Genomic DNA, 26100 nt, shown 5'->3' with positions numbered 1-26100 from the left:
TTTGCATTGGTATCCTCTTATCAAAAATCTCAACAGCAACCAAACTGCTTAGATGCATATGTAAATATGTGCTGAATGCTTTCCATCAATAAAAAAAAATGCACAAAAAATTTACAGTGTTGAGAAAACAGCGGTTAGGAAAGAATCTGATAATAGCAGTGGATATGATTGCACCAGCTCTGCAAATTCACACTCCAGTCAAGTCACATTTATTTGCAATTATAGTGGAAGCAGCTTTATATTGTCAATCATTCAAGACAGTGTCAGTCACTCACTTTCAATTAGAATTACAACTTCAGCTGAGCTGACCCTTGTGGAGCTCCAGAGCCACATCTACCTGTTTCACATTCGTCAAAAACCAATGGTGGTTCTACAGTGTTTACCTGCTTTTAGAAATGTTTGCTTTGGCAACTTCTCGAGACAACTCCAAGCAAACATTGTTTTGGTCAGATTTTGTTCAAAATTATGTCATACTGGTTTAGTCTCTGATTTCGCTTAAACTATTAGAAATTATAGAGACAAAGTTTACTTCACCTAGTGTGTGCTTGCTAGTGTGTCCTTTTTAAACCAAAGAGTTTGAGCACTTAACATTATTCCTTTAAAACGACTGTACTTCAGCTGCCAAAAAGACAGGGGTGGGGAGAAGGGGGGGACCCCTAAGCACTGATTTGATGGCTTCAGCATGTTGCAAGAAACAAAAAACTCATTCCCTCCCTCCTCATTCTTTCTGGGCTAGTGTACAATGCTGACTAGTTTCTGTTAAAATTTATGCTCCAGATCATGTGGTCAGAATGAACTGCTTTGCCCTCTTTGATTCGGCACGATTCTCCAAACAAAAAGAAAACCAAACATATATATGAATATAAACTAATGTCATTATGAAGTAGCAGCACCTCACTAGTGTTTAAATGTCAATGGGCCCTTTCTCTCTTTCTCCGTCTCTCGTTTTCCCTCAGACATGGAACACTGAAAGAATTTGGCGCCCAGCAGCTGTTCAGTCCTCACTTGGCCTGTGAACGTGACCTTGCTGTAACATTTTCTCTCCATTTCTCCATTAACTGCATGACACAGTTGCATTTTGTCAGGCAATGAAACATTTAAAAATGATTCTGACTGATTTGACTAAAGGGAGTCAGTTTAAACTCTTAAACTAATTACTATGATTGACACAAAAACACTGTTGTGCTGAGCTGGGCATCACAGAATGACTTCCTAACATCTAATTTAAAACTAAAGTGTGTAATTCCTGCAACACTAAACACACCAAACAAATTGCATAAGAGGCTAACAAACAATAAGCTAAGACATCTAATTTGTACATTAAACTGGAATGACAAAAATATCAAATAAAATAAAAAATAAAACAGACTAAAGCTGAAATTCTGAAGTATGAATCTGAATTTTGTTTTTTTGTTTGTTTTGTTTTTCACAAGCCAGATCTCATAGACATATTGGATAGAGGAAAATGATCATCCTTTCAGCTAATACATCGGGCTTTTGTACTATGAAAACCACCAAGTCTATCTATTATCTAAAACTGCAGGCTCTCACTGTTTTCAATGCTGACCTACTTCTAGAATCAGAACATTTGTTACTTCTGCGTAACTTTGGCTTCCAAACGTAGAGTGAGCCAAAAAGAGACAGAGCACCCTCTTAGTTTGCATATTTTTATAAACCGAAAGCCAGAGATCGACTGAGAGAATACAAAACTGATGTTTCACAACTGATGTTACTAGTTCTAGTGAGTGCAAAAGAAAACGAATACTATTGCTCATACTTAAGTAAAAACAATCATTTAATGACTTCTAACTAATTCTAAAAAAAAAAAAAAAAAAAAAAAAAAACTTATTTAGAAATGCAACTTATTTAGGTCAGGGTCAGCAGGTGGTCCAATCTATGATGCCATTTCCTATTTTATGGGTTTTCTGCATTTTGGTTGCACCACATGACTGTCATTTTATGGAAACATTCTATAAAGTACATATATACATAGAATCACAAAAATAAATAAATAAAAAGATTATGTTTTATTTAAGAATTTTACCTTTTTTATTCGCTTTTTTTTTCTTTCTTCATTGCGAAAACAACTGTACCACAATGACATTTTCTATTTGCCTCCAAATATCAAAATGAATTGCAATTCAGGAATTCAAAACATGCTTATCATAGAAAATGTGTGTTCAAGACATTGTATGTATGTATTAATACATTTATAGATGTAACAAAAAAAAAGATTGCTATGTCAAGAACCCATCCTTGAGGACCATGACCTCTCAAAATTATTTATCTTCTGTTCTGTTTTTGATATTGTCCACATATACAGCTTTGAATACACTACCTGATTTATGCCTCAATTTGCAGTCTGGACAAATCAGTGCTAGTTGCCAAAAGTCAGAACCAGTGTGCAAATATTAAAATCTGTTCTGGTTTTAAAAGTCATGTAGTCTGTTCCAGCTTTTAGAGTGTCTCTGTTTATATTGTATCTATTCACAGTGTTACAGAAGCTTGATTTGACATTTAAATACTCCATGACACTCGTGGAGTTTGTATAGAGTTGCAACAACTCTGACTAAACCCTTGGATCTCTTTAATTGCACTTATAAATTAGCCTCATAATGATATTTATGCATGGAAAGCATCTGCTTCTTACCTTTGCACCGCAATGGCTTGGTGGTGGGTGTAACAGGTGCCTGTTCGCGACTGTAAAAGGAAGTGACCCGGCACAGGTACATCACTGGATTTAATGGCCACGCCGAAGGCACGGATGAGGATAAGAAGGCCCAGACACACTATAGGCACGCTAATGAAAACAATGTACATATGCTTGTACATAAACATTGTCGTAAAGAGCACTAGGCCTGCTATCACAAGCAAGATCCCCAATGAAACTTGCCATCTGTGTTTGAAGGACATGTTGTTTTTTTTGGCTATGCCATCACTAGTAGACACGTTGTTTTCTGCCCTTGTAACAGCACACGTGTCACTGAGCATGTGTTTATGATAGTCCGAGTATGTGCTTCAAGTTGTGTTGCACAGAGCACAGCACAAAAGACAGTCCAGCCCTGTGGTCAATTCATATCCTCCCAGAGACCATCCTAAATATAGAGCAGCATAAATGAGTTAACGTTACACTTGCACCCAAGCTTTTTACATATTAAAACATCTTAAAGCATATTAGGACATATCGCAGCATGCTTCAATATAAATCCAATTGCTCATAAGATAGCTAATAAATACATTAAGATATATGCTTCATGTGGTAATGTACAAATAAACTTACTGAAATACGACATAAGCAAAATGACTACGTTAGTTGCATTAAAAAGGTAAGTTTAAATTAGGCAAAATATGTTTATATTAATAATTGCATTATTACAATGTAACGTATGAACATCAATCTAATACCGTAGTCTTGTCCATATTAAATACAATTCATAAATGTTATTCAAATGTCGCTGCAATTATTATAGGCGAATCTTATGATTTAACATTTGTGACTGAATGTATTTTTCAAATGTAACAAAAATCAGGCTATTCAATTCGTCTTTATAAATGCATTACCTTGTGAGTCCGACGGGCGTTTGTTTTGATCATGAAGTTGAACATCAGTGGATGAGTGTATGCGTTTCTTCTAATGAACGGTCTTCAACATATATTATCTGTACTGAAGAGGCTTCTAGTGCCGCTTGTTTCATTTATACTCAGCGAGGATAATCATTTCCAGCAAGCTCTTCACTTTACCACAGAAATCGCCAGTCATTTCCTTCGGGAATCCTAATGGAAAGTCAAGCTCTTCCCACAGCCATCGCTGTTTGAGTCTCTATAAGCATTTAAACGTGAAGAGGAAGTGGCAGAGTTTATGGGCGGAGGTTGATGCCACTTCAGAGCGACGACCGATCCGTTAATGAATCGTTCTTTTGAAATGAATCGCTTTATTGGTTCAGGTGAGCCGGTTCACTAAACAGTCCAAGAACGGATCATTTGGCTCTGCTAGGGGGAAATGACAGAAATTGATATTATTACAGTTTCTTTAAATATTAGGGTTGAATATGACGTGTTACGGGTTGCTGCTCAGAATTTAACTTTGTTTTTTTATTTGTTTATTTATTTATTTTATTTTATTTTACTGTTCAAACGAACCGAGTCGCGGAAATGAGTCTGACCTCTCCCATCACTCGGGAAATGACACGGTCCTGGGCGTGGAAGAGCCCAACGGGTCTCATGTGAAACTCGAGTTTCGAGATTCCTGATACAATCACAGTTTATTCAGTGCACACAAGCTTTTATTGAGGATAAATCTGATGAAGCCACACTGTACTGCCACAACATTAGACAAGAACAGTGGTGTCAGTCTCATTTGAACAGTTTAATAAGTTAATGTAAAAACACTCACTGTCCTGCTCAGTTAACCCTTTGATGAGCAGTCATTAAAAAAGTCCCAGAAATTCTGCAGTGGTCTCAGATTAATTCTTCTGCATAAAATCAGGGGCACTTCCAATCACTGAGAGGGACATACCTCTGCAGAAAATATGGCAATGAACCATGCAGCACCTCATTAATAGATCTGTATAAAACATTAAGATTGACATATTATGGGAAATAGTTTAGGAATGGGAAATATGGAATTTCTCCCAACCACTATTTCTCAATAGAGAGATTACACAGTGTCCCATGGCACAGCAAATAGTTAGAAACAGCGGGATATGGGTGTTGCTTGGCATGGTTACAACTTGCATAGATGAGATGTTACATTCTTAAACTCGGCCGAGTACTTGGAATTGATCTGAATCGTCACTACTTTAAGTGTCATAGGTTAGCCCTTCATGCCACATCATTAAAAAAATTAATAAGAAAAGTGTGAGTCTGGTTTATCCTTTAGTTAGTTGTTTAAATAAGAATAATAATAAAATAACTAGCATCATCTCAAATAAATGTCTAGCATGCAAACACAAATGATGTAAATAGCCCTTGGTAGATTATTCATTGCAGTTCAAAGAAAACACACAGAATCGGTTCAAAATAGAGAATACCCAGAAGTGCTCTTGTTAAAAGATGAATATCGTTGTAATGGATGAGTCAGAGGGAAGCAGTGGCTGTCAATGCAATGTTTATAGTGTTCCAAACAACATTAACAGAGCATTAGTTCATCATTAAATTCAGTAATGCTGTGTGGTTTTCTCAGAGATGTGCTCCCATTATCAGCCACCACAATATGTGCTTTATGCATAAATCAATTCTCTGGCCAGATCTCTACAGTAACCTGACCATGCGGTTTTTGAGTCAAAATTGTGTGCTCATATATGCCATGAAAATATTCTTGACATTAAACTCAGTGTTTCACCCTGAGAGTCTTACAAATGGATAAATATACAAATCAAACACATTTCGTTGTCATTAATCAAACCTGTTGTCTGATATTTTTTTCAAAAGTGTTGGAATATCATGCAAAATACAGTTACAGGACAGTAAATCAGCTGCAAATGCATTTAAGTGCAAATGGAGATACTGTTAATTTTTTTTTTTTGGGGGGGGGGTGATGAATTGTGAATATTAACTTGTATAATATAATAATAATTCAACTATAAAAATGTAATTGTAATTTATTTTGACATCTTTGTGATTCGCTAGCTTTGACAGATTCACTTGACTGCAGAACTGAATACACTCCTATGCACAAGCTCATTTTCTCACATTCTCGCAAGAATAGGTTAGAATACATAGAATTTGAGATATTACTGAGATGACTTGAAACGATATGAATTGGTACGTCTAACTAAAATCAAAACCTTCTCTTTAAAAAAAATGTAAAAAAAATGCATTGCATTATGTTTATTGAGATATCAACCACTTATTTCCAACAGCTTGATTATAGATTTTTTATTTATTTATAATGCATTTTATTTGAGAAAAAGCACAGTATTCTACATTTCTTTCTGAAATAAAGGCTGTAAACACATGGATAAGTCAAGAACCATCTCAAGAGGCACAAAACAGCCCCTCGACTCGACGAGCTGTGGATTGCCTATGCCTGTTTTGAAGCTTCATCAACACTTGTTTGCATATACTTATGATGGCTATTCAGCTCCTTAGTTCGGGTCTCAGGAGATGAACGAGGCTCAGATGTCACACTTCGAAACTGATCTCTCGTGAGCGTCCAAACAGAGGTTCAGTGAGCAGCTGTGTGTCTGAGTAGCTGCGTCTCAGGTGCGTGGAGCTCCTAGTGGTTTTGATGGCCACCTCATAAGGCGGGGGAGGTTCCATGTCCCAGTGAGGCGGCCGACCCCGAGTGGTAGGGCTAAAACAGGTCGGCTCCATCGGGGGATAGTCCAAATCTTCCCCATAAACACCTAGCCTTTGCAAAGTCCTTCAAAACACAATCACACATTATTATTTTTAATAAGTGTGCTGGGCCTGGTGAAGCAGAACCAGGATGTAAGCTGGTGTAAGATGTTTATCAACACTAGAGGGCCTTTGAGTATCAGATAACAGAGGAGCAGCTAAGGTTCTTAGGCTTCTCCTCTAAGTGATTTTTAATGGCATCTGATGGTGAGAGAGAGGGGGAAAGGAAAGAGAAATGGCGTAAATCCAGAGGGATTTGGGTTATGGGTGGAAAAGTAAAATTATCTCCATGCTTGCTCCTATCAATTCCAGTCAAAAAAAAAAAAAAGCTGCATGAAAATGCATGCAACGATGTGGGCCACTTTTTGTTAAATTAACTATTTTTTTATGGCACATGAGGTCTTGTCTTTTATTTTACGCTGATAATATGCTGAATGTTTTTTTTTTTTTTTTTTTTTTTTTTTATATTTTAAAATATTACATTGTATTACATGTGATAAAATATGAGATGGAGTTTGAGTTCAGAGAGATTAGGTTGGATTCATGGGTGTTGGAATAAGAACAATATACAACATCAAGATGAGATATTTTGAGTCAAAAGTGCATATATATAAATAATACATTGTATGGGTCAAAATTAATTATTTTTCTTTTATGCCAAAAATCATTCTAATTTTAAGTAAAGAACATGTTCCATGAACATATTTTGTAAATTTCCTACCATAAATATATGAAAACTTTTGATAATTAATATGCATTGCTAGAACTTAATTTGGACAACATCAAAAGTGAGTTTCTCAATATTTTGATTTTTTTTTGCACCCTCAGACTACAGATTTTCAGTTGTATCTCGGCCAAATATTGTATCCTATTCCTAACACACCGTAAATCAATGGAAAAACTTCTTTATTCAGCTTTCAGATGGTGTACAAATGATCATGACTGGTTTTGTGGTCAAAGGTCACATATAGAATTTAAAAGGTACAACATAAAAGTACGAAGTATAAAATTGCAATTGCATGAGTAATTCCACTATATGTAATAGAACTCCTCATTAACTGTATATAATTAGCTAAAGTAGCTTGCATAAAAATACTTTTAAAATGTAAAATATACAATATAAAGAGTACAAATAGGCTACTACTAATAAAATATATAGAATTACCTAGAATTAGGCTAGTCATTAAACATATATAATTACTTTAAAGTTCATAAAGTACAATATAAAAAGTAAAAGTATAGAAAATTGCAATTCCATGAGTAAATCTATCTATCTATTTATCTTTAGCATGAAATATCTCTTGACATTACAATTTTATAGTTACTTGAGTGTAGGTTAGTGTCCATTTATGGAAACGTTATTTTTTCTGAGTTAGCCCATGAGGAGAGTTTGAGGGTCGAGTCCCTCTGTTAATGACTCTAGATTGATCCTGATAAAGGCTATTTTGGATGGAAACTCCTCTGCGATTCAACTCCAGATTGCTCAGTGATTTAATATTTACTTCATCTTATCAGAATCATCAGCGAAGACATTTATAAGTGAATTTATGATGCGATCCCCCACTTACCCGTGCAGAATGACAGACTGGGACTCGGGGAAGTGGTTTCCGGGCGCTGGGGTGAACAGGGATTGACTGTAGTCGTGACTGTCCTCTTCATTATAAGGCACCGGGTTTCTCTTGCCGTTCATCGCCCAGAAGAGCCCTAATGTGAGCATCACCGCCCCGAGCACCACAGAGCACATGCTGAACGCCTGCAGGCGACTTTGATGAGAAGTTAGAAAAGCGGTGGTGCCACCGGAGACTATTAAAAATACTCCAATAAATATAGCGCCATGATGTAGTGAAGGCATAATGTAAATTCATAACACTGATCTATCTGGAAAGTTCCGCGCGCATCGTCCAGCTTCAAGTTGATATCGAGAATCCAGGGCGAATCAAGTTTCTCAAACGGAGACTTGTCTGCATTGGTTCACTTCTGAAGGAAACTGCATATCCTGTGCGCACTTTATGACTGATAATGCCTTCATATTACCCAATGTCTTGATTTAGGCACTTGTAGTAAAAAAGGACATAATGTGCATTAAACAAATGTAACATGCACTCGGTGGTGATCTGCTGTCCGCGCGCATCAGGTTTAGTCCATGCTGTCAAATGAGCGCAGTTGCTGTGCTGTCAAACTCCTCTGTCATTATAAGAGCATCATTAGAGTTCATGCCCCACCCCTGAGCCGTCTGTAGGACAGATGCTCATTGGCATGAATAGGAAAATGATTTCTAACAAGAAAACACATAGACATACTGTAGGCCTATTTGTTGCAGCTATGGTGATCTCTAACCTTTTTAAAATAGATTTCCCCCGAGATGAAAATCCAATTGCTAAATATAGGTAAATATAGCCTTTATCAGTGTGAACCGTTATAAACATTAGTTTGCCGGTTAACCCTTCATGCTCCTCAGTCAAGACGTCAAAAATGTAGAAAGTTTTTTTTTTTTTTTTTTTTTATTAAAGTGATAAAATGTTTGCTTGTCATAATTTACTCAGCATCAAGTGAGTACCCAAACCTATGAGTTTCTCTCTTCTGTTGAAAAAAACTAAAAATACATATATAGTTCGAAGAATGTTGGAAAACCCTGCCGGTAGCCATTGACTTACATAATATTGAAGTACTATTGGAGGAATATGAAGACTTTATAAAAAGTATGTTGCTACTGGCAGCTGTTTGGTTACATATTCTTCAAAATCTTCAGCCAAAGAAATAAAATCATACAGGTTTTGAACAATTTGAGGATGAGTAAATGATTGACACCATTTTCGTTTAGGAACACTTCAAGAGATTTTCACATGTTGTTCCTCTACAACATAAATTAAACAAAGTGACTTGTGGATTTTTGTTACTAAGTAAAAGCAGTCAAGCAGGTGGATTCTCTGTTGTAGCTGTTTTCCTTTTTAGCAGCTTGCACATGAACATATATGGCTTAAGGATTCACATTTAGGCCTAGTCTATATGGTGTGACTGTGTCTAATGTTATAGAACAACAAATGTTCCAGTATACACAGATCTTCACCTAAGAAGTTTAATTTGGTTAAAACAGTAAATTTTTCATTAATTTTGACAATATCATTTAATTTACTCAGAAACCCTATGATAAAACACTTTTCTAAACTTGGGTAAGAATATTCTATAAATTGTAAATTATAGTATTGGAGTAATTTTTTTAATTGGAGTTTTGGAATAATCTTTTAAACTGAAATGTATGCCGATATCTGTACTGCTATCACAAGTCGCCTCATTTCTCAACTACTGTATAATAATGAACACATCTCGCTGAGTCAATGGTGTGACGGTGTTTCTTTCTTGTGATTGGCTGAACAGACGACACGCAACCACTGGCGTCATCTGATTTGATGCGCTACTGGCCAATCATTGCATGCTGGGGGCGGTGCTTAGACCACCTGGGCAAGTTCCTAAACAGCGTGTAATATGCAGATGACAAATAGTGTGTGAGCAAGTGGGGAAATCGCGTTAAATAGCAGTTTATTAGACAGCGCTAATGCATGTGGTTTGATGCTCGTCCGCTGTGAATAATAATAAAAAAAGCGTCTGTGAAGTCAAAACCCAACAACAAGCTCCATGCGTTTTTAAATTGCATTGTAATTAGGCGATTCGTGATTTAAACAAGCTGTCGGAATGAATCCGTTATTATATTTGGGAGGGTTAGTTGTCTTGTTTTTGGTGTGGATTAAGGTGAAGGGCTTGGAGTACGTGATAGTACACCAGAGATGGATCTTCGTTTGCCTCTTTCTGCTCCCCTTGTCAGTCATCTTTGATGTGTACTATTACCTGCGCGCGTGGATCATCTTCAAGATGTGCTCAGCACCCAAGCAGCACGACCAGAGAGTCAGAGATATCCAGAGACAGGTAAGTTATGAATGATTTTTATGTTAGCCTACATACTTTCATTAATAACTTAATATTTTATATACGTTAGTACTGCCAAAGGTCTCTTCAAGTATGTCTATAGTCTTGGAATATAGTCTTTGGTATTGATGATAAATCATTATGCATTACAAATTAGAAATGCATGTAATATGAATGAATATGCATGAAAAAACAAATAAATGTGCAAACGGCTTGATCTGTAAAGGTAGGCTTTGTCTCTTCAAATAAATTCTGATTGAAAATAAATAAAATAATTGATGGTACAAAAAAAGTCTCTCTGCAAGTTATGGAGTTGCGAAAGTAGGGGCGTGGCTAAAAGTGACTAACACGCCCCCTTCATTCGGCACACAATGATAGGTGCATCAGCAGGTGTACTTATTGTTAACTAAAACAAAATAGTTTTTGGTAATTTTACTGTGGTTTTGCTGAATCAGTGTAAAAAATAAAAAATAATTATTGTATAAAAATGATGAGACCTCAATGCAATCTGGTTTGAATAAAATGTGACCATTTAAAATTTTCAGGTGCGAGAATGGAAAAAAGAGGGAGGGAAGAAACATATGTGCACAGGTCGTCCAGGATGGCTGACTGTATCTCTCAGGGTGGGAAAGTACAAGAAGACGCACAAGAACATCATGATTAACATGATGGACATTCTGGAGGTGGACACAAAACGGCAGGTGGTTGTTGCCAGATATTATTTTTATTATTTTTGACAATAAAATCGTTTAAATCTCTTCTTTAATTTAAAGGAATAGTTCAGCAGAAATAACCATTTGCTGACCATTTAACTCACTCAGGCGATTCAGGATGAAGATGTGTGTGTTTCTTCATGTGAACAGATTTGGAGAAATGTAGCATTACATCACTTGCTCACCACTGGCTCCTCTGCAGTGAATGGGTGCCATCAAAATGAGAGTCCAAACGGCTGATAGAAACATACAATGAAAAGTGAGGAAATGTGCAATTGTCAAAAACAACAAATCAAACTTTTGTTACTTTTTCCAGGTGGTGCGTGTGGAACCCTTAGCCAACATGGGTCAGGTGACTGCTCTGCTCAACTCTATTGGCTGGACCCTGCCAGTGTTGCCTGAACTCGATGACCTCACAGTTGGTAGGTTTTATGACAGAAGCGAATAAACAAGTATTTAATTATCCCTGCATCATTCACTGGATGTTTTGTCTAAAACAACTTACTTTGCATTTGAGGATGTGGCTCTGTGGTACATTTTCTGTAAGATAGTAAATCTGAATACTAATTACTATTAATTTCAGTAACACACATACACATAAAGGGTTCTCATATTTTTTTTCTTCTTTTGCATCGGTGTTAAGTCTATTCATGCCTGATTGTTACCAGGTCTCAGATTACAGCAAAACTCTTATTTATGTGGCGTCTAGATGCATTTGATAATTTTCTGTTCGGCACACAGTAACACTTCTCTCCATTTAGATGAAGACTGTAAATCATCTCTGACCTGTATAATCTCGTTCTTTCTTTCCGCATGCACCACAAGGTATTTGTTTAATGTCTCTGAGCACTTGCAGATATTCGCTTTCTTCAAATGGAGCATAACGTTCTTTCCTGATCAATATTGTATGCCGTGTGTGGTGCATCAGAGGCTACTTGTAATCAGGTTATGGATGAGCATTGTCCCTGTTTCAGTGAGGCAGATTAGATTAGGGCGGATACGGGTCCTATTGCTGAAAGTGTTTATAGATCTCAGAAAAGAGCGCTCATCGGCGGAGAAATGTTTTACACAGACTTTCCTTCAAATTCATTTGTAATTCTGTAGAGACACATTGGAAAGGTGTGCTGTGTTTGTGAAGTGTTGAACGATAGGAGATTTTTCTGGCCACATGTATTGATTCCTATATCTTTGATACTGTAAGGACTGTTTGAAAGCGCTCGTTTTATACAAAACCATACCTTAAAGCAGTTTAGAGTGCATCTATAATCAAAGGTCAGTTATTGGACTTTTGACCCTTCCCTTTTATTGCCCAGTTGGCACTTTTCACAAATAACTTTTAGATTTTTTTTTTTTTTTAAGCTTTAGAAGCAAAGAATGTTGTAGCGAGACCTATTTAAGTTATTTATGTAACAGAAACATAAACAAACATATTAGTATTAAAAATTGTACCCAGACAAAACACAACAAAAGATTTATGTGCATACGTAAGTGCATAGATTTAAAATAATCTTTAGACAGTGATGGAACATGGTAATTTGGCTAAAAACATGTAGTTGAAAGAGAGTATTGCATTTTATAACTAAGAAAAGGGAATGAAATTTGAAAGATACTGTAGAATATTTAACATTTTTAATAAACATCAAAATTAGCCTATATATATATATATGCAGTTCAAATCTTGTTCCATTTTTCACTTTTATAAAAATTGTATTGACTGTAGCCTATTTATCATATATTACATAGTACATTTTTGTCACTTTGAAAGTTTTCAGGTTTATTGATAAAAACATCGATGTCAGAAATATGTCCCATGCAAAAATAAATTATATTTCAATCTTCACTAATTGTTAACATGTTGTTTATAGTTCTTTGTTTTGAGCCGAGATTAAACTATATGAATATATAGTTCTGGTTCAAAATACTATACAGTTGAAACAAAGTTTCAAAGTGTGTGTATTTATTTATTTAAAGATACTTATACTGTGCCATTGAATACTATAACAAAAAATAAATGCTATTCTATTAAACTTTTTTTTATCAGCGATAATAATAAATGTTTCTTGATTATACCGGTAATATTAAAATGATTTCCAAAGGATCATATGACACTGAAGACTGCAGTGATGAGACTGAAAATTCAGCTTTGCCATCATAGGAAAAAAAAAAATATTTTAAAATTAGTGCTGTCAAACAATTAATCGTGATTAATCGCATCCAAAATAAAAGTTCTTGTTTACATAATATATGAGTGTGTTCTGTGTATATTTATTATGTGTATAGAAATACAAACACTTGCTTGTATATATTTAAGACAAATATGCTGTTCATATATTAAATATATTTCTATATAATATAAATATATAATATATGTAAATTTTTCTAAATATAGACTGTATGTGTGTGTATTTATATATACTGTACATAATAAATAAACACATACATATACAGTGCTGTGAAAAAGTTTTGCCCCCACCCTGTTTTTTTATTTCAATAAATACAAAATGCAGTTTTGAAATAACTATTTAATTTCAAGGGAAAAGGCTGTCCAAACCTTCCTGGCACTACGTGAAAAAGTAATTGAACCCTAAATAAAATAAATGGTTGTGCCACGCTTTGGAGCAACAACTGTAGTCAAGCGTTTAAGATAAGTCTTTCACATCGCTTGTGGAGGAATTTTTTCCCACTCTTCTTCTCAGGTTTTCGAGCATGAAAGGACTGTTTAAAGGGGGGGTGAAATGCTATTTCATGCATACTGAGTTTTTTACACTGTTAAAGAGTTGGATTCCCATGCTAAACATGGACAAAGTTTCAAAAATTAAGTTGTACGTTTGAAGGAGTATTTTTTGTTCCGGTTTGTCACAAGTTTCGGAAAGTTTCGGAAAGAGCGCGCGCTCCCGTATAGTGGAGCAGAGAGAGGCTGTGCACAGACAATCACTGATCAGAGTGAGAGCGTCGCGAAATGTCACAAAAGAAGTGTGTTTTTGGTTGAGCAAGTGTTTTTGTTTGTTCCCTGCATTTCCAAGATGCTTGTTTTACAAACAAGGCCCAGTTTGACGACGGATTTGCGTATCATTTATTTCTTAAGGATGATGCAGTCCCAACGAAAAAGGGTCACGATCGTGTATTGGAACCGCAGGCGGTGAGTAAAACTGCTTAAAATATCTCTTTGCTCTTTGCTGCCTCCTTGTTAGTGCGTCCCCTCCCATGCCAGAGACCCGGGTTCGAGCCCCGCTCGGAGCGAGTCGTTGCTGCTGCTGCTCTCGTTCAGTTTCAGCCTCTGGATCTGATTCTGGATCATAAATAAACGGCTGAATCTGACTGTTAGCCATGGTTTGTTTTGGATGATGTTTTTTTTTCCTCACGGTAAAGTCACAGCTTCAAAACGCTCTCAACGCAAAAGCCTACTGGCGCTCGTGATTCTTTAGCTCCGCCCACACGTCACGCCTCCAGCCGGTCATGTTTTTCCAGGAAAAATCGGTACAGACTATCTTTCTCTTATGAATATAATAAAACTAAAGACTTTTTGGAGTTATGAAGGATGCAGTACTACTCTATAGGTACTCAAGATTAACAGGATATTGAGTGAGAACGAGCATTTCACCCCCCCTTTAATGTCATGCCGCAGCATCTCAATCAGATTTAATTCTGGACTTTGACTTGGCCACTCCAAAACCTTCATTTAGTTTTTCTTGAGTCATTCAGAGCTGGACTTGCTGGTGTGTTTGGGATCATTGTCCTGCTGCGTAACCCAAGTGCGCTTGAGCTTGAGTTCACAAACTGACGTCTGGACATTCTCCTCCAGGATTTTCTGATCGACTGCAGAATTCATGCTTCCATCAATTATGTCAAGACGTCCAGGTCCTGAAGCTGTAGATCAGCCCCAGACCATCACACTACCACCACCATGTTTGACTGTGGCTATGAGCTTCTTTTTATGAAATTATGTGTTGTTTTTACGCCAGATGTAACGGGACACACACCTTCCTAAATTTTGTGTCTCATCAGTCCACAGGAAATTTGCCCAAAACTCAAAGATCAAAATATCTTTTGGCAACTGTGAGATGAGCCTTTGTGTTATTTTTGGTCAGCAGTGGCTTTTGTCTTGGATCTCTTCCATGGATGCTGTTTTTGCCCAGTCTCTTTCTTATTGTTGAATCATGAACACTGACCTCAGTTGAGGAAAGTGAGGGCTGTAGTTCTCTAGATGTTGTTCTGGGTTCTTTTATGACCTCCTGGATGATTCGTCGTTGTGCTCTTGGAGTAATTTCGGTAGGCCGGTCACTCCTGGGAAGGTTCACCACTGTTCCTAGTTTTCTCCATTTGTGGATAATGGCTCTGACCATGGTTCGCTGGAGTCCCAAAGCCTTAGAAATGACTTTATAACCCTTTTCAGACTGATACATGTCAACTATTTTGTTTCTCATCTGTTCTTGAATTTGTTTAGATCGTGGCATGATGTGTTGCTCTTTAAGCTTGCTTCACTTTGTCAGACAGATTTTATTTAAGTGATTTCTTGATTCAACAGCTCTGACAGTTATCATGTGTGGGTGTGAAATTTAACTCCGCTTTCTAAAATAATGTGGTTAATCACAGTTATTCATGATTTAACAAGAGGGGGCAGTAAATTTAATGGGTTTTTTTCACGTAGAGCTAGGTGGGTTTGGACAGCTTCTTTCACTTAATAAATTAAATCATAATTTAATAACTGTATTTTGTATTCACTTGCATTAGCTTTGTGTAATATTTTTGATGATTAAAACTTTTAAGTGTGACAAATATGAAAAAAAGAGAGCAAAAAGATGACCGCGATTAATCATTTGACCGCTCTTTAAAATGCATTAAAATAGAAAACAGTTAATTTAAACTGTAATAATATTTCTCACTATATATATATATATATATATATATATATATATATATATATATATATATATATATATATATATAATATTATTATTATTATTATGTATTTTTTTCAAGTAAAAGCAACTGTGTTGAGCTTTAGAGACTTACTTTAATCATACCTTTGAACAGTAGTATAATATTAAAAGTAATATTAAATATTTTCATTTACTCAAGAGACTGTCCCTCAGGAATGTCTCATGTTGTGTTCAGGTGGGCTGGTGATGGGAACAGGCATCGAGTCTTCATCTCACATCTATGGCCTGTTCCAGCACATTTGTGTGGCTTTTGAGCTGGTGTTGGCTGATGGTAGTCTGGTCCGCTGCACTGAGGTGAGCGCGTTGTTACAGATTATTTCAAACAAACATAGACATGTTAAAACAGATGTTTTCAAATTTGCTCACAGAAAGAAAACTCGGACCTCTTCTATGCCGTTCCCTGGTCCTGCGGTACTTTGGGGTTCCTGGTTGCAGCAGAGATCCGGATAATCCCAGCTCGCAAATGGGTGAAGCTTTGCTACGAACCTGTACGAGGCCTGGATGCTATCTGCAAGAAGTTTGCAGAGGAATCAGCCAACAGGGAGAACCAGTTTGTGGAGGGACTGCAGTACTCTCGGGACGAGGCTGTGATTATGACGGGCACCATGACCGATCACGCAGAGCCTGACAAGGTGATAATGAATATCTGTAATGCAAATTTTTTTTTTTTTTATGCACTTTTTCTTTGGCCCAGTTGCTTCTTGCTGGGCCTTTGAGGAGCCTACATTTCCAGTAGCACTGGAACATGTTTATCTACATTTGAACACCACTGTGTTATCATGGTGTTTAATTTTGTCTCTGTTTTTCTCTGTCTCTTAGACTAACTGTATAGGCCACTATTACAAGCCGTGGTTCTTTCGGCATGTGGAGGGTTTCCTGAAACAGAACCGTGTTGCAGTGGAGTACATTCCTCTCCGGCACTATTACCACAGACACACCCGCAGCATCTTCTGGGAATTACAAGTATGTAATGTACAAGTATGTAATTACAAATGATGCTGGAAAATTTCACTTAACAACACAACTACCAAATTATCTTCTCATCTTTTTTTTATTTTTATTTTATATTTTGTCTTTTTGTTTTTAAAAAAATAACAGACACTGATTTTCAGTGGCTGTATAGTGTCATATTTCAAAAATGTTCAGATAGTTGTATAGAGAATCAGATTAACTTGATTTACAGCAATTATTATTTTTACACACCATACACCACCATTTTAAAGTTTAGGGTTATATGATGTTATGCTCACCAGGCTGTTTGTTTATTTATTTTTTATTTAAATTTTATTTAAATACAGTAATTTTGTATAATGTGTGTGTGTATATATATAGATATAGATATAGATATAGATATATAGATATGTGTGTGTGCGTGTACATCCAGCCGGTTTATATATATATATATATATATATAATTTATTTCAGATAACTGTCATTTGGTTTTCTATTGTTTTATATAATGGAATGGCATTTTTTAATTATAAAGTAGTTCAAATGTCTAAATATTTTTGGGACCGCTCTGCGTTAACCTGTACAGATATTATAATTTTTGCATTCATTATTCTAAATCTTCATAATTATCCTTTATCCATTTTATTTTTCAACGAGTATCCCAAAATACAACCATTTTATTTATTCTACTCCACTGTAATGTGAGGAGTTTAGTATTCGATTATGATCTCCACAGTTATGAAAATATGTAGCTGTATGATTAGCGTTGTATTATGAATGGATCTCTAGGGATTGCATCTTATATTATTAATATCAGACTCTTATTGAGAAAGCCTATTACAAGTTTTAACTTTCAATTTGGCTTTTGGTTTGTGGTGTACACTTAAAGTGTATCAAGAGTTTGAGACACTTAGTCAGAAGTGCACTTCCTCCTCTATGGTTCCATTAGCTGGCATTTTTCACTTGTCCCATAATGCATAGTTATGGGCAAGACTATTATCCTTCTCTTCCATCTTGATCAAGCCACGTTTCTCTCTCTCTCTCTCTCTCTCTCTCTCTCAACCCTTCTCTTTCACTCTCAAACATACTCAGTTTCAGCATACACAGTTTCGATGCATTATATCCACTGAAGCCGTCCATTAGCTCCAGGAAGTGTGCGTTGTCTGTTGAGAGACAGGACTAGTCTAACATTACTCAATAAATTATGCAGCTAAAGCTAAAGATGTACAAGCTCAGAAGGAGTGTCTTTGACTGTAAAACATGACTTTTCTGAACATGAAGAATGCTGTATGTATACACATCTACTTCCTTTAGTTACTGAACATATTGATTGGTCATTTCTTTTCTGTCATCTTTTTCTATATCTTGATCTCCTTATCCATGTCATATTATTTTACAACCTCTATTCCTTGTCTATCTTTCAGGACATCATTCCGTTTGGGAATAACCCATTGTTCAGGTATGTGTTCGGCTGGATGGTTCCTCCGAAGATCTCTCTACTGAAGCTCACTCAGGGAGAGACCATCCGCAAGCTATACGAGCAGCACCACGTGGTGCAGGACATGCTGGTCCCTATGAAGCACATCAAGAGTGCCATCCTACGCTTCCACGAGGACATACAGGTGAGACGCCCAAACACACACATAGATATGCACACATTAGGTGAGAACTGATAGCTAATCGCTATAAATGTATATAGTTTTGTATACGTTTTATTATTATAATTATTATTATTTTAAAGTGCTCCTAATATGGATTTTCTTAAATGACCTTTCATGCAGTGTGTAACACAGCTCTAAGTGAATGAAAAGTTTTAAATCTGAAAGTGCAGTTTTATAAAGTTATTGTCTCTCAAATAAAAGTCGACTCTGAATCATTGAAATGAGTCGTTTTTTTTTTTTTTTAACTAAACCAAAACCATTTAATGTTGACGTCAACATGAAACATTAGCATATTGCCCACCTAGTTATTGTTTTTCCCGCAGTGGGCTGAATTAAAATGCTAATTAATTCTTTACCACTAGGTGGCGCTTTTGTAGCGGTAAAAATAGCGGTTTCCCCGGTAACGCTGTACACAAAGCAGCACAGCGCTCACAAACGCTGCTTTATCAGGCTTTACAGGCTCATGATGAAATGAAAATGAAACCAATCGGATCAATCACCACAGATTAGTGTCACGTAAAGGAGGGGTTTGGAAAAATTAATTAAGCGAATTGTTTCAAGTAAACCTGAGTAAGTAAGGTAAAAATAAGTGCAGATTATTAGATTGCAATTAAAGCATAAAAATGCAATTAAAGCATTTTTTGTTCTTGCATGCATGTCAACCTGTTATTGGGGACTCCCAAAACCAAAATATGAACGTTTCATTACCCATAATGGGGGCGCTTTGAAAATATATGAATGCATTTCTTAATTATTAATAACTGTTACATTATTATTTCAATACATACTAAAGCCTCACTAAGGAATTGTATATTTATTTCAAGTGAAAGCAGGCATCAAAATGTATTATACTGTAGAACAAAATGTGCCCGCCTGTTCCAGTAATGTTCACCACAGACCTTATTTTACTCAAAAATCGACAGCTGCTATTCTGAAAACCATTAGAAATTCTTGGGGGAACGCATGACTTGAAAAGCTTACTCTCTTCCAGGTTTTATTACTACAAGCTGAACGGCTCTAGAGCAGCCAAATCAGAACATTGTCTGTGATGGAAAAAGAGACAGTATTACCAATACATCAAACATTAAAACTTTTTTTTTTTGGAAGTATTAGTTTTATTCAGCAAGGATACATTAAATTGATCAAAAGTGGCAGAAAAGACATTAGTAATCTTACAAAAAAAAAATTTCCAAATAAATGCTCTTCTTTTGAACTTTCTATTCAAGATCCTGACAAAATGTAACCATTTCTACAAAAATATGAAGCAGTACAATTGTTTTTAACCACATTAGTAAGAAGAAATAAATGTTTAGATCTGCAAATCAGCATGTTAGATTGAATGAAAGCTGGAGTAATTCAGCTTTGAATAAATTACATATTTAAATCTATTAAAATCTATTTCACAATATTGCTGTATAACAAAGTGATTGGATGTGCGACACTTTGTTGATGGTTATGTGTGTGCTGTAGGTGTATCCTCTGTGGCTTTGTCCCTTCATGCTGCCCAACCAGCCAGGAATGGTGCATCCTAAAGGAGATGAAGATGAACTGTATGTTGATATCGGAGCGTACGGGGAGCCCCAAGTCAAACACTTTGAGGCCAGATCCTCCACACGGCAGCTGGAGAAGTTTGTCAGAGACGTTCATGGGTCAGTTATGACTTCTCATCTTTCCGTTATTTGGTAGAACCGCATAAGTTCAACAACCTGTTTATGAAAGAAAGGTGTTTAAAATGCAATTGCTGAAGTAATAGTGGAGGGTACTGTATAACACAAGTCCTTCCTTCCATTCATTTCTAGATTCCAGATGCTGTATGCTGATGTATATATGGAGCGTCAGGAATTCTGGGAAATGTTCGATGGCACATTGTATCATAAACTCAGAAAGCAACTCACCTGTGAAGATGCATTTCCTGAAGTCTATGACAAAATCTGCAAGACCGCAAGACACTGAATCCAAACGAACACGAAAGGTGTGACCAGCAGAACAGCTGAAAAAAAACTGTACTTCCCTTTTGTTGAAGTAAATGAACACATTGGGCAAAAACTCTTATTTCTTGAAGGAGCACCAGCTAAATTTTTAACCACCTTGTTGTATATCTATGTTTAAGAAAAAAAAGTAAAGGCCCTTATTATTCCTAAGGTTTAATACATGCTTAGATTTATTAAAACAATATATAATACTTAAGAGACAGTTTTTCTAGTGCATTCAAATGTGAATAAACTATAAATGAAACCATTTTAGAGTACTTTGCATAATGATCTGTTAAACATTATATAATTATTTTTTATCATTAGAAAAGAGTTACCAATAACTATTTCTATATACACATACACACACACACACATACACACACACACATTCCCTATTTTCCTACATTGTGAGTGTTGCCTACCTCAACAGTCATTTATTTTTTTAGGTGTATTCAAAGGGATATTTTATCTACTAAAATCATTATAGAGCACTTCTTATATCAGCCTGGCACAATTTGTGCTTGTATTTAAGTATTTGTTTTCGACCCATAAAGTACCACTTTTTATTAGAAAGCACATTATTTTTGATAATTATGGGATTACTTTTGTCATTAGTACAGTTACTGTTATCGTTGGTTACATAGATTAGGTTATTTTAAGTCTATGAACAAAACAATAACAATAATGTATTTGTGGCCTTCTGAATGTGTTTTTGCCCTTTTATACTGCATTCACGGTATATTTCTGTATTTGTATTTTTACTGTACTGAAAGAGTTATGGATGTCACATAATTAGCAGTCTCAACAAATCCATCAAAATGAATAATTTAACTCCTCTACAGACTGCTGTGCTGTCAGTAACAGTGAATTTGGCTCTGATCATATTCAGTGTACCTCTAATAATGGAGCTCTTGGAAAGTTTTCCTGTTTTCTATGGTGGTGCTTAATGTGTATTGGTTGGGTTGAGTGGATTTATGGCTGAGGAACATACGCTATGGAAAACAATCATCCATCTGCTCCAGATAAACATTAATGGCTCCCAGTCTCTCCTTGTAACGTGATGCCGGCACATTATGATATACCTTGTTCAGCAGTCATCTCCTTGTCATATTAACTGACATCCTTGCTTCAAAAGAACTTTTCTCTTTTTGGCCACATTATTAATATCCCCTAATTTTATAAATATATATATAATTTTTTTTTAACTTTTTTTTTTCGCGAGGGGCCCACTTAAGTGCGGCAATGTCTCCCTCTAGTGACTGAATGAGGCATGTCTCCCTCTAGTGACCGAATGAGGCATGTCTCCCTCTAGTGACCGAATGAGGCATGTCTCCCTCTAGTGACCGAATGAGGCATGTCTCCCTCTAGTGACCGAATGAGGCATGTCTCCCTCTAGTGACCGAATGCTTCATTCATATCGTTTCTTTCTGGTGCCTGTGAAGTTGAGTAGTTTCTTCTGCATAAGATCTTGATATATATGGGAACATGAGCATGTCATAAGTATATCACTTACACAGGTTAATATTTTAGGCCTTAAAAAAATAAAATTTTCAGAAATTACAATAAAAATCTTCCAGATGCACAAGCAAATTATTTCATAAAATGAAATGTGTATCTCTAGATAACTGTACTGTAGGTTCCTTCAGTTTGAAGGACTAAAGATATCAGTTTTGTGCCCCAAAAGCTTCTCCGTAGACAACTTAGAGATTTGTGTATCACAGATAAAATACAAAGTTGTCTGTTACGCTACACATTAACAAACCCACTCAAATATTTTTGCTCGAAGTTCCTAGTGTTTTTAGGAGTCACTGATGTTGTTCTACTTCGGTTGCACATAGTAATTGCTGTAAACTTATGCCCTGAACAATTGTTCATCAAAGCAGTGACAACAGTGAAGAGAGCGCCCAAGAGAATTAACCTGTCCTTTGCTCATTCACACCCATTAAATAGAAAGCAGTGACGTGTTAATCACTAATTAATCCACCAGTTTGAACATGCCATATAAAGGCACCGTGAGAATAAACGCTGTGATTATTTACAGTCAGAACAGCTATGTTTAAGGACTTTCTCTGTTAACTGGTCCTTTGTTGTGGTGAACAGCTACTGACATATCAGATGTTTTGTACAAGAATATTTGTCAAAAAAAAGCAAATGATTTCCTTATTGTAAAACCACAACTAGTTGTAGTAATATTATGTGTGTGTGTGTTTATACACTACCAGCCAAAAGTTTTTGAACATTATGATTTTTAATGTTTTTTGATGAATTGTTTTTGCTCTCCAAGCCTGGTTTTGGTTGATTCAAAATACATCAAAATTAGTAATATTGTGAAATATTTTTACTATTTATAATAACTGCTGTCTATTTTAATATATTTTACAATGTAATTTATTCCTATGATTTCAACACTTAATTTTTAGCATCATTTCTCCAGTCATGATTCTTCAGAAATCATTTTAATATTCTGATTTGCAGCTCTTTTATTTTTATTATTATTATTATTATTATTATTATTGTGCTGAAATCATCCGAGTAAACTATTTAGGTTTCTTTAAAGAACAGAAAGTTCAGAAGAACAGCATTTATCTGAAATGGAATAGAAATCTTTTGTAACATTATAAACATCTTTATCATCACTTTTGATAAATGTAAAGCATCCTTGCTAAATAAAAGTATTATAATATATATATATATATATATATATATATATATATATATATATATATATATATATATATATATATATATATATATATGTATGTATGTATAGATTTCTTTTTTTTTTTACTCCAAGCTTTTGAATTGTATAGTGTATATTAATTTTACAAAAGCTTTTTATTTTAGATAAATGCTGATCTTTGGATCTTTCTATTCATCAAAGAATCCTGAAAAACAATGTTCTCAACTGTTTTGAATATTGATAATAATAAAAATATTTATAATAAACATTTCTTGAGAAGCAAATAAATTAATTAAGATTTATGATGCTGAAAATTCGTGTGCGTGCGCGTTTTTAAATGTACAAACTAGAAACACATCTTCCATTCAACAATAATTACAATAATCAAAAAAACCCGTTTAGACACAGCACGCCCGCCAGTGTACAAAACCACGCCCAACATAACGACAAACCACGCCCACTAAACCACTCCGACCGCTTTGAATGCCGAGTGCGCTGAAACCCCGCCCACCGTTCCGAGAGTTACTGCGCCGCACACTGGTTCCTCCTTTTGTCTCACATTTATGGTGTTGCTGCTGGCCGTGACGCGCAACCGGACATCGACGTTTTACATAGTCAGGGTGAGCGCCTGGTAAGTAGATCGACATCATGGAGACAGCATGTAGCAGTAATGATATCTAGTCAATGATAACCAGGTGTAGCTTTCACACGACGCAATAGAAATGACGTGCTACGAGAGCTCGTCTGTCTCATATTGTAAGTTGGTGCCAATTCAAATAGGAAACAAATTTCCTCTGTTGTTGAGTTTCTGTGCTTAATCGGAAGCTTTGGAGGTTTGGACACAATGGCTGTATCTGAACTAGTGAGCTGCCTATATTGACAGCGCGTGTGTACTCAGAATGAGCCAAAGATGTAGTCTAGTAGACAGCGTAGTATGTTTTGAGACACAGCCCACACTTTCTGGACATGGCGTTAGTAGTGAATCAGAGTAGTTCACTTACGATTCTTAAAGTGACCCTACACCCCAAAATATGCTATATTTATAAATTTGTTATATATTTACCATCATGTCTATGTGGAGCACATAGTTAGATTGACAGTCTCTGTCATGTCACTTTCTTGGCACATTTTTCCATACAATGGAAGTGAATGGTGACAGGGTTCAGGGTTGCCAAGTCCGCGGTTTCCATTAGTTATGTTATACTCATTTCGTGAATTGTATTTAAAGTGAAAGTGACATTCAGCCAAGTATGGTGACCCATACTCAGAATTCGTGCTCTGTATTTAACCCATCCAAAGTGCACACACACTGAGCAGTGAACACACACACACACACACACACACACACACGGAGCAGTGGGCAGCCATTTATGCTGCGGCGCCCCGGGGAGCAGTTGGGGGTTTAGTGCCTTGCTCAAGGGCACCTAAGTCATGGTATTGCCAGCCCGAGATTCGAACCCACAACCCTAGGGTTAGGAGTCAAACTCTCTAACAACTAGGCCACGACTCCCTCTTTGACTGAGATGCTTGTACTGAAGTATTTCACCTATTTTATATTCTACCAAATTTGTTGTACAAAAGGAGCACTGGTCGTAAATCGCTTGACTTTTTTTAAGGCTGTTTTTTTATTATTACTTATAGCCTAAATAGTGATTTTGTGTAAATTGTGATTTGTGTAATGCATGTCAATGACTGTAAAATATATATTTTAAGTATGAAATTAGCATATTAGCATAGTTTTTATGTTAGGGCTTGGGTCATTGGGCTGTTTTTCGTTTAGTTATGATTGGCCATTTGGCTAGTTTTGTTACTTAGATCTGGCAACCCTGACTATTGTTGTCATTCTTGGTTTGGAACAACGTGATTGGGACAGGATGTAAAAAAATTAATAATAATAAGTTGTTTTTTTTTTTCAGATTTTAAGAGTATTCTCCATTTGTCTTGTTGCTTTGTTACCACCACACAGTAGTTTTCAGTCAGTGTGCCTGATATGATTTATATTAGGTGGCAGATCTTATGTAAGAAGGTTTGTTTCATTATGGTGTGCTCTGTTAGTCATGTGGGTGAAAGGTGATCACCTCCACCTCTTTTGTTTATAAGGCAGGGTTTGTTTTGTTGTGTGCATCACATCAAGTACATGACTTGATACATTAAAATTGTTATGACTTCTAAGTCTTACATAAATCTAGTGTAATTTATACACTACAACAATAAGGCTGACGTCATTTTTGTGTCAAACCTTTATACAGCATGACCGTGAGTGAGGGAGGTGAAAGACGATAGTGTGCCTGTGACAATGTCTACAGACCGAGAGCCTCCCGTCACTGCCAAACTCCTTCACCTCGTGTTTCTCTCCACCTTCTGGGGAATGCAGATATGGGTCACCTTCATATCAGGTAGGTGTGGTCACTGTTTTTCATTGCATTTCACTGGTTATAGATCATTAATAGAGTTATTGTAGTGTTGGTTACCTCAAAGTCTTTTAGAATACGTTTTAAAAAGTTTCTAGATTCAGTTTATAAACTTTTTTTTTTTTAAGTTTAGGATATACTTAAAAGTACATTTTTAAATCGATATGATTTAATAATATTTTGTCATGCCTTAAAGAAGTATACACCTTTTTAGATGCATTGACTAACATCCTAAAGCACATGTAAAGTACTTCATTATAATTTGAACGGGATATTACGTGTAAAGTACACAAATTGATTGTACCTAATTGCAACTTGAATACAAATGTCAAATTACAAATATTTTCATGTATGACATACACATTTCAGCAGAAAGGAAAATAAAGTATATTTTAGTTTAACAAATGCTTGTCTGTCAAAAATGCACTCTAAAGTTTAGTTAATTGCATTTAACAAATTTAAACTATGATGCATTTATTTAATTGTAATGACATGCAGTTCTCAAGATTCA

General features: G+C 35.9%; 1 protein-coding gene across 1 annotated transcript; it reads left to right on the top strand.

Annotated features, from left to right (window-relative positions):
• The first annotated feature begins 9816 nt into the window (after positions 1-9816).
• On the top strand, positions 9817-20763 carry LOC127984555 (delta(24)-sterol reductase). Its single transcript, XM_052587253.1, has 9 exons — positions 9817-10260; positions 10806-10961; positions 11290-11395; positions 16089-16207; positions 16282-16545; positions 16733-16876; positions 18289-18486; positions 19996-20174; positions 20325-20763. Exons 1-9 carry the CDS (start codon positions 10030-10032, stop codon positions 20476-20478), a joined length of 1551 nt encoding a protein of 516 aa, XP_052443213.1. The 5' UTR covers positions 9817-10029; the 3' UTR covers positions 20479-20763.
• Positions 20764-26100: the final 5337 nt, after the last annotated feature.

Source organism: Carassius gibelio, chromosome B20 (assembly GCF_023724105.1).
Source record: "Carassius gibelio isolate Cgi1373 ecotype wild population from Czech Republic chromosome B20, carGib1.2-hapl.c, whole genome shotgun sequence".
Lineage (NCBI taxonomy): Eukaryota > Metazoa > Chordata > Actinopteri > Cypriniformes > Cyprinidae > Carassius > Carassius gibelio.
This window is presented reverse-complemented; position numbering and strand designations above follow the sequence as displayed.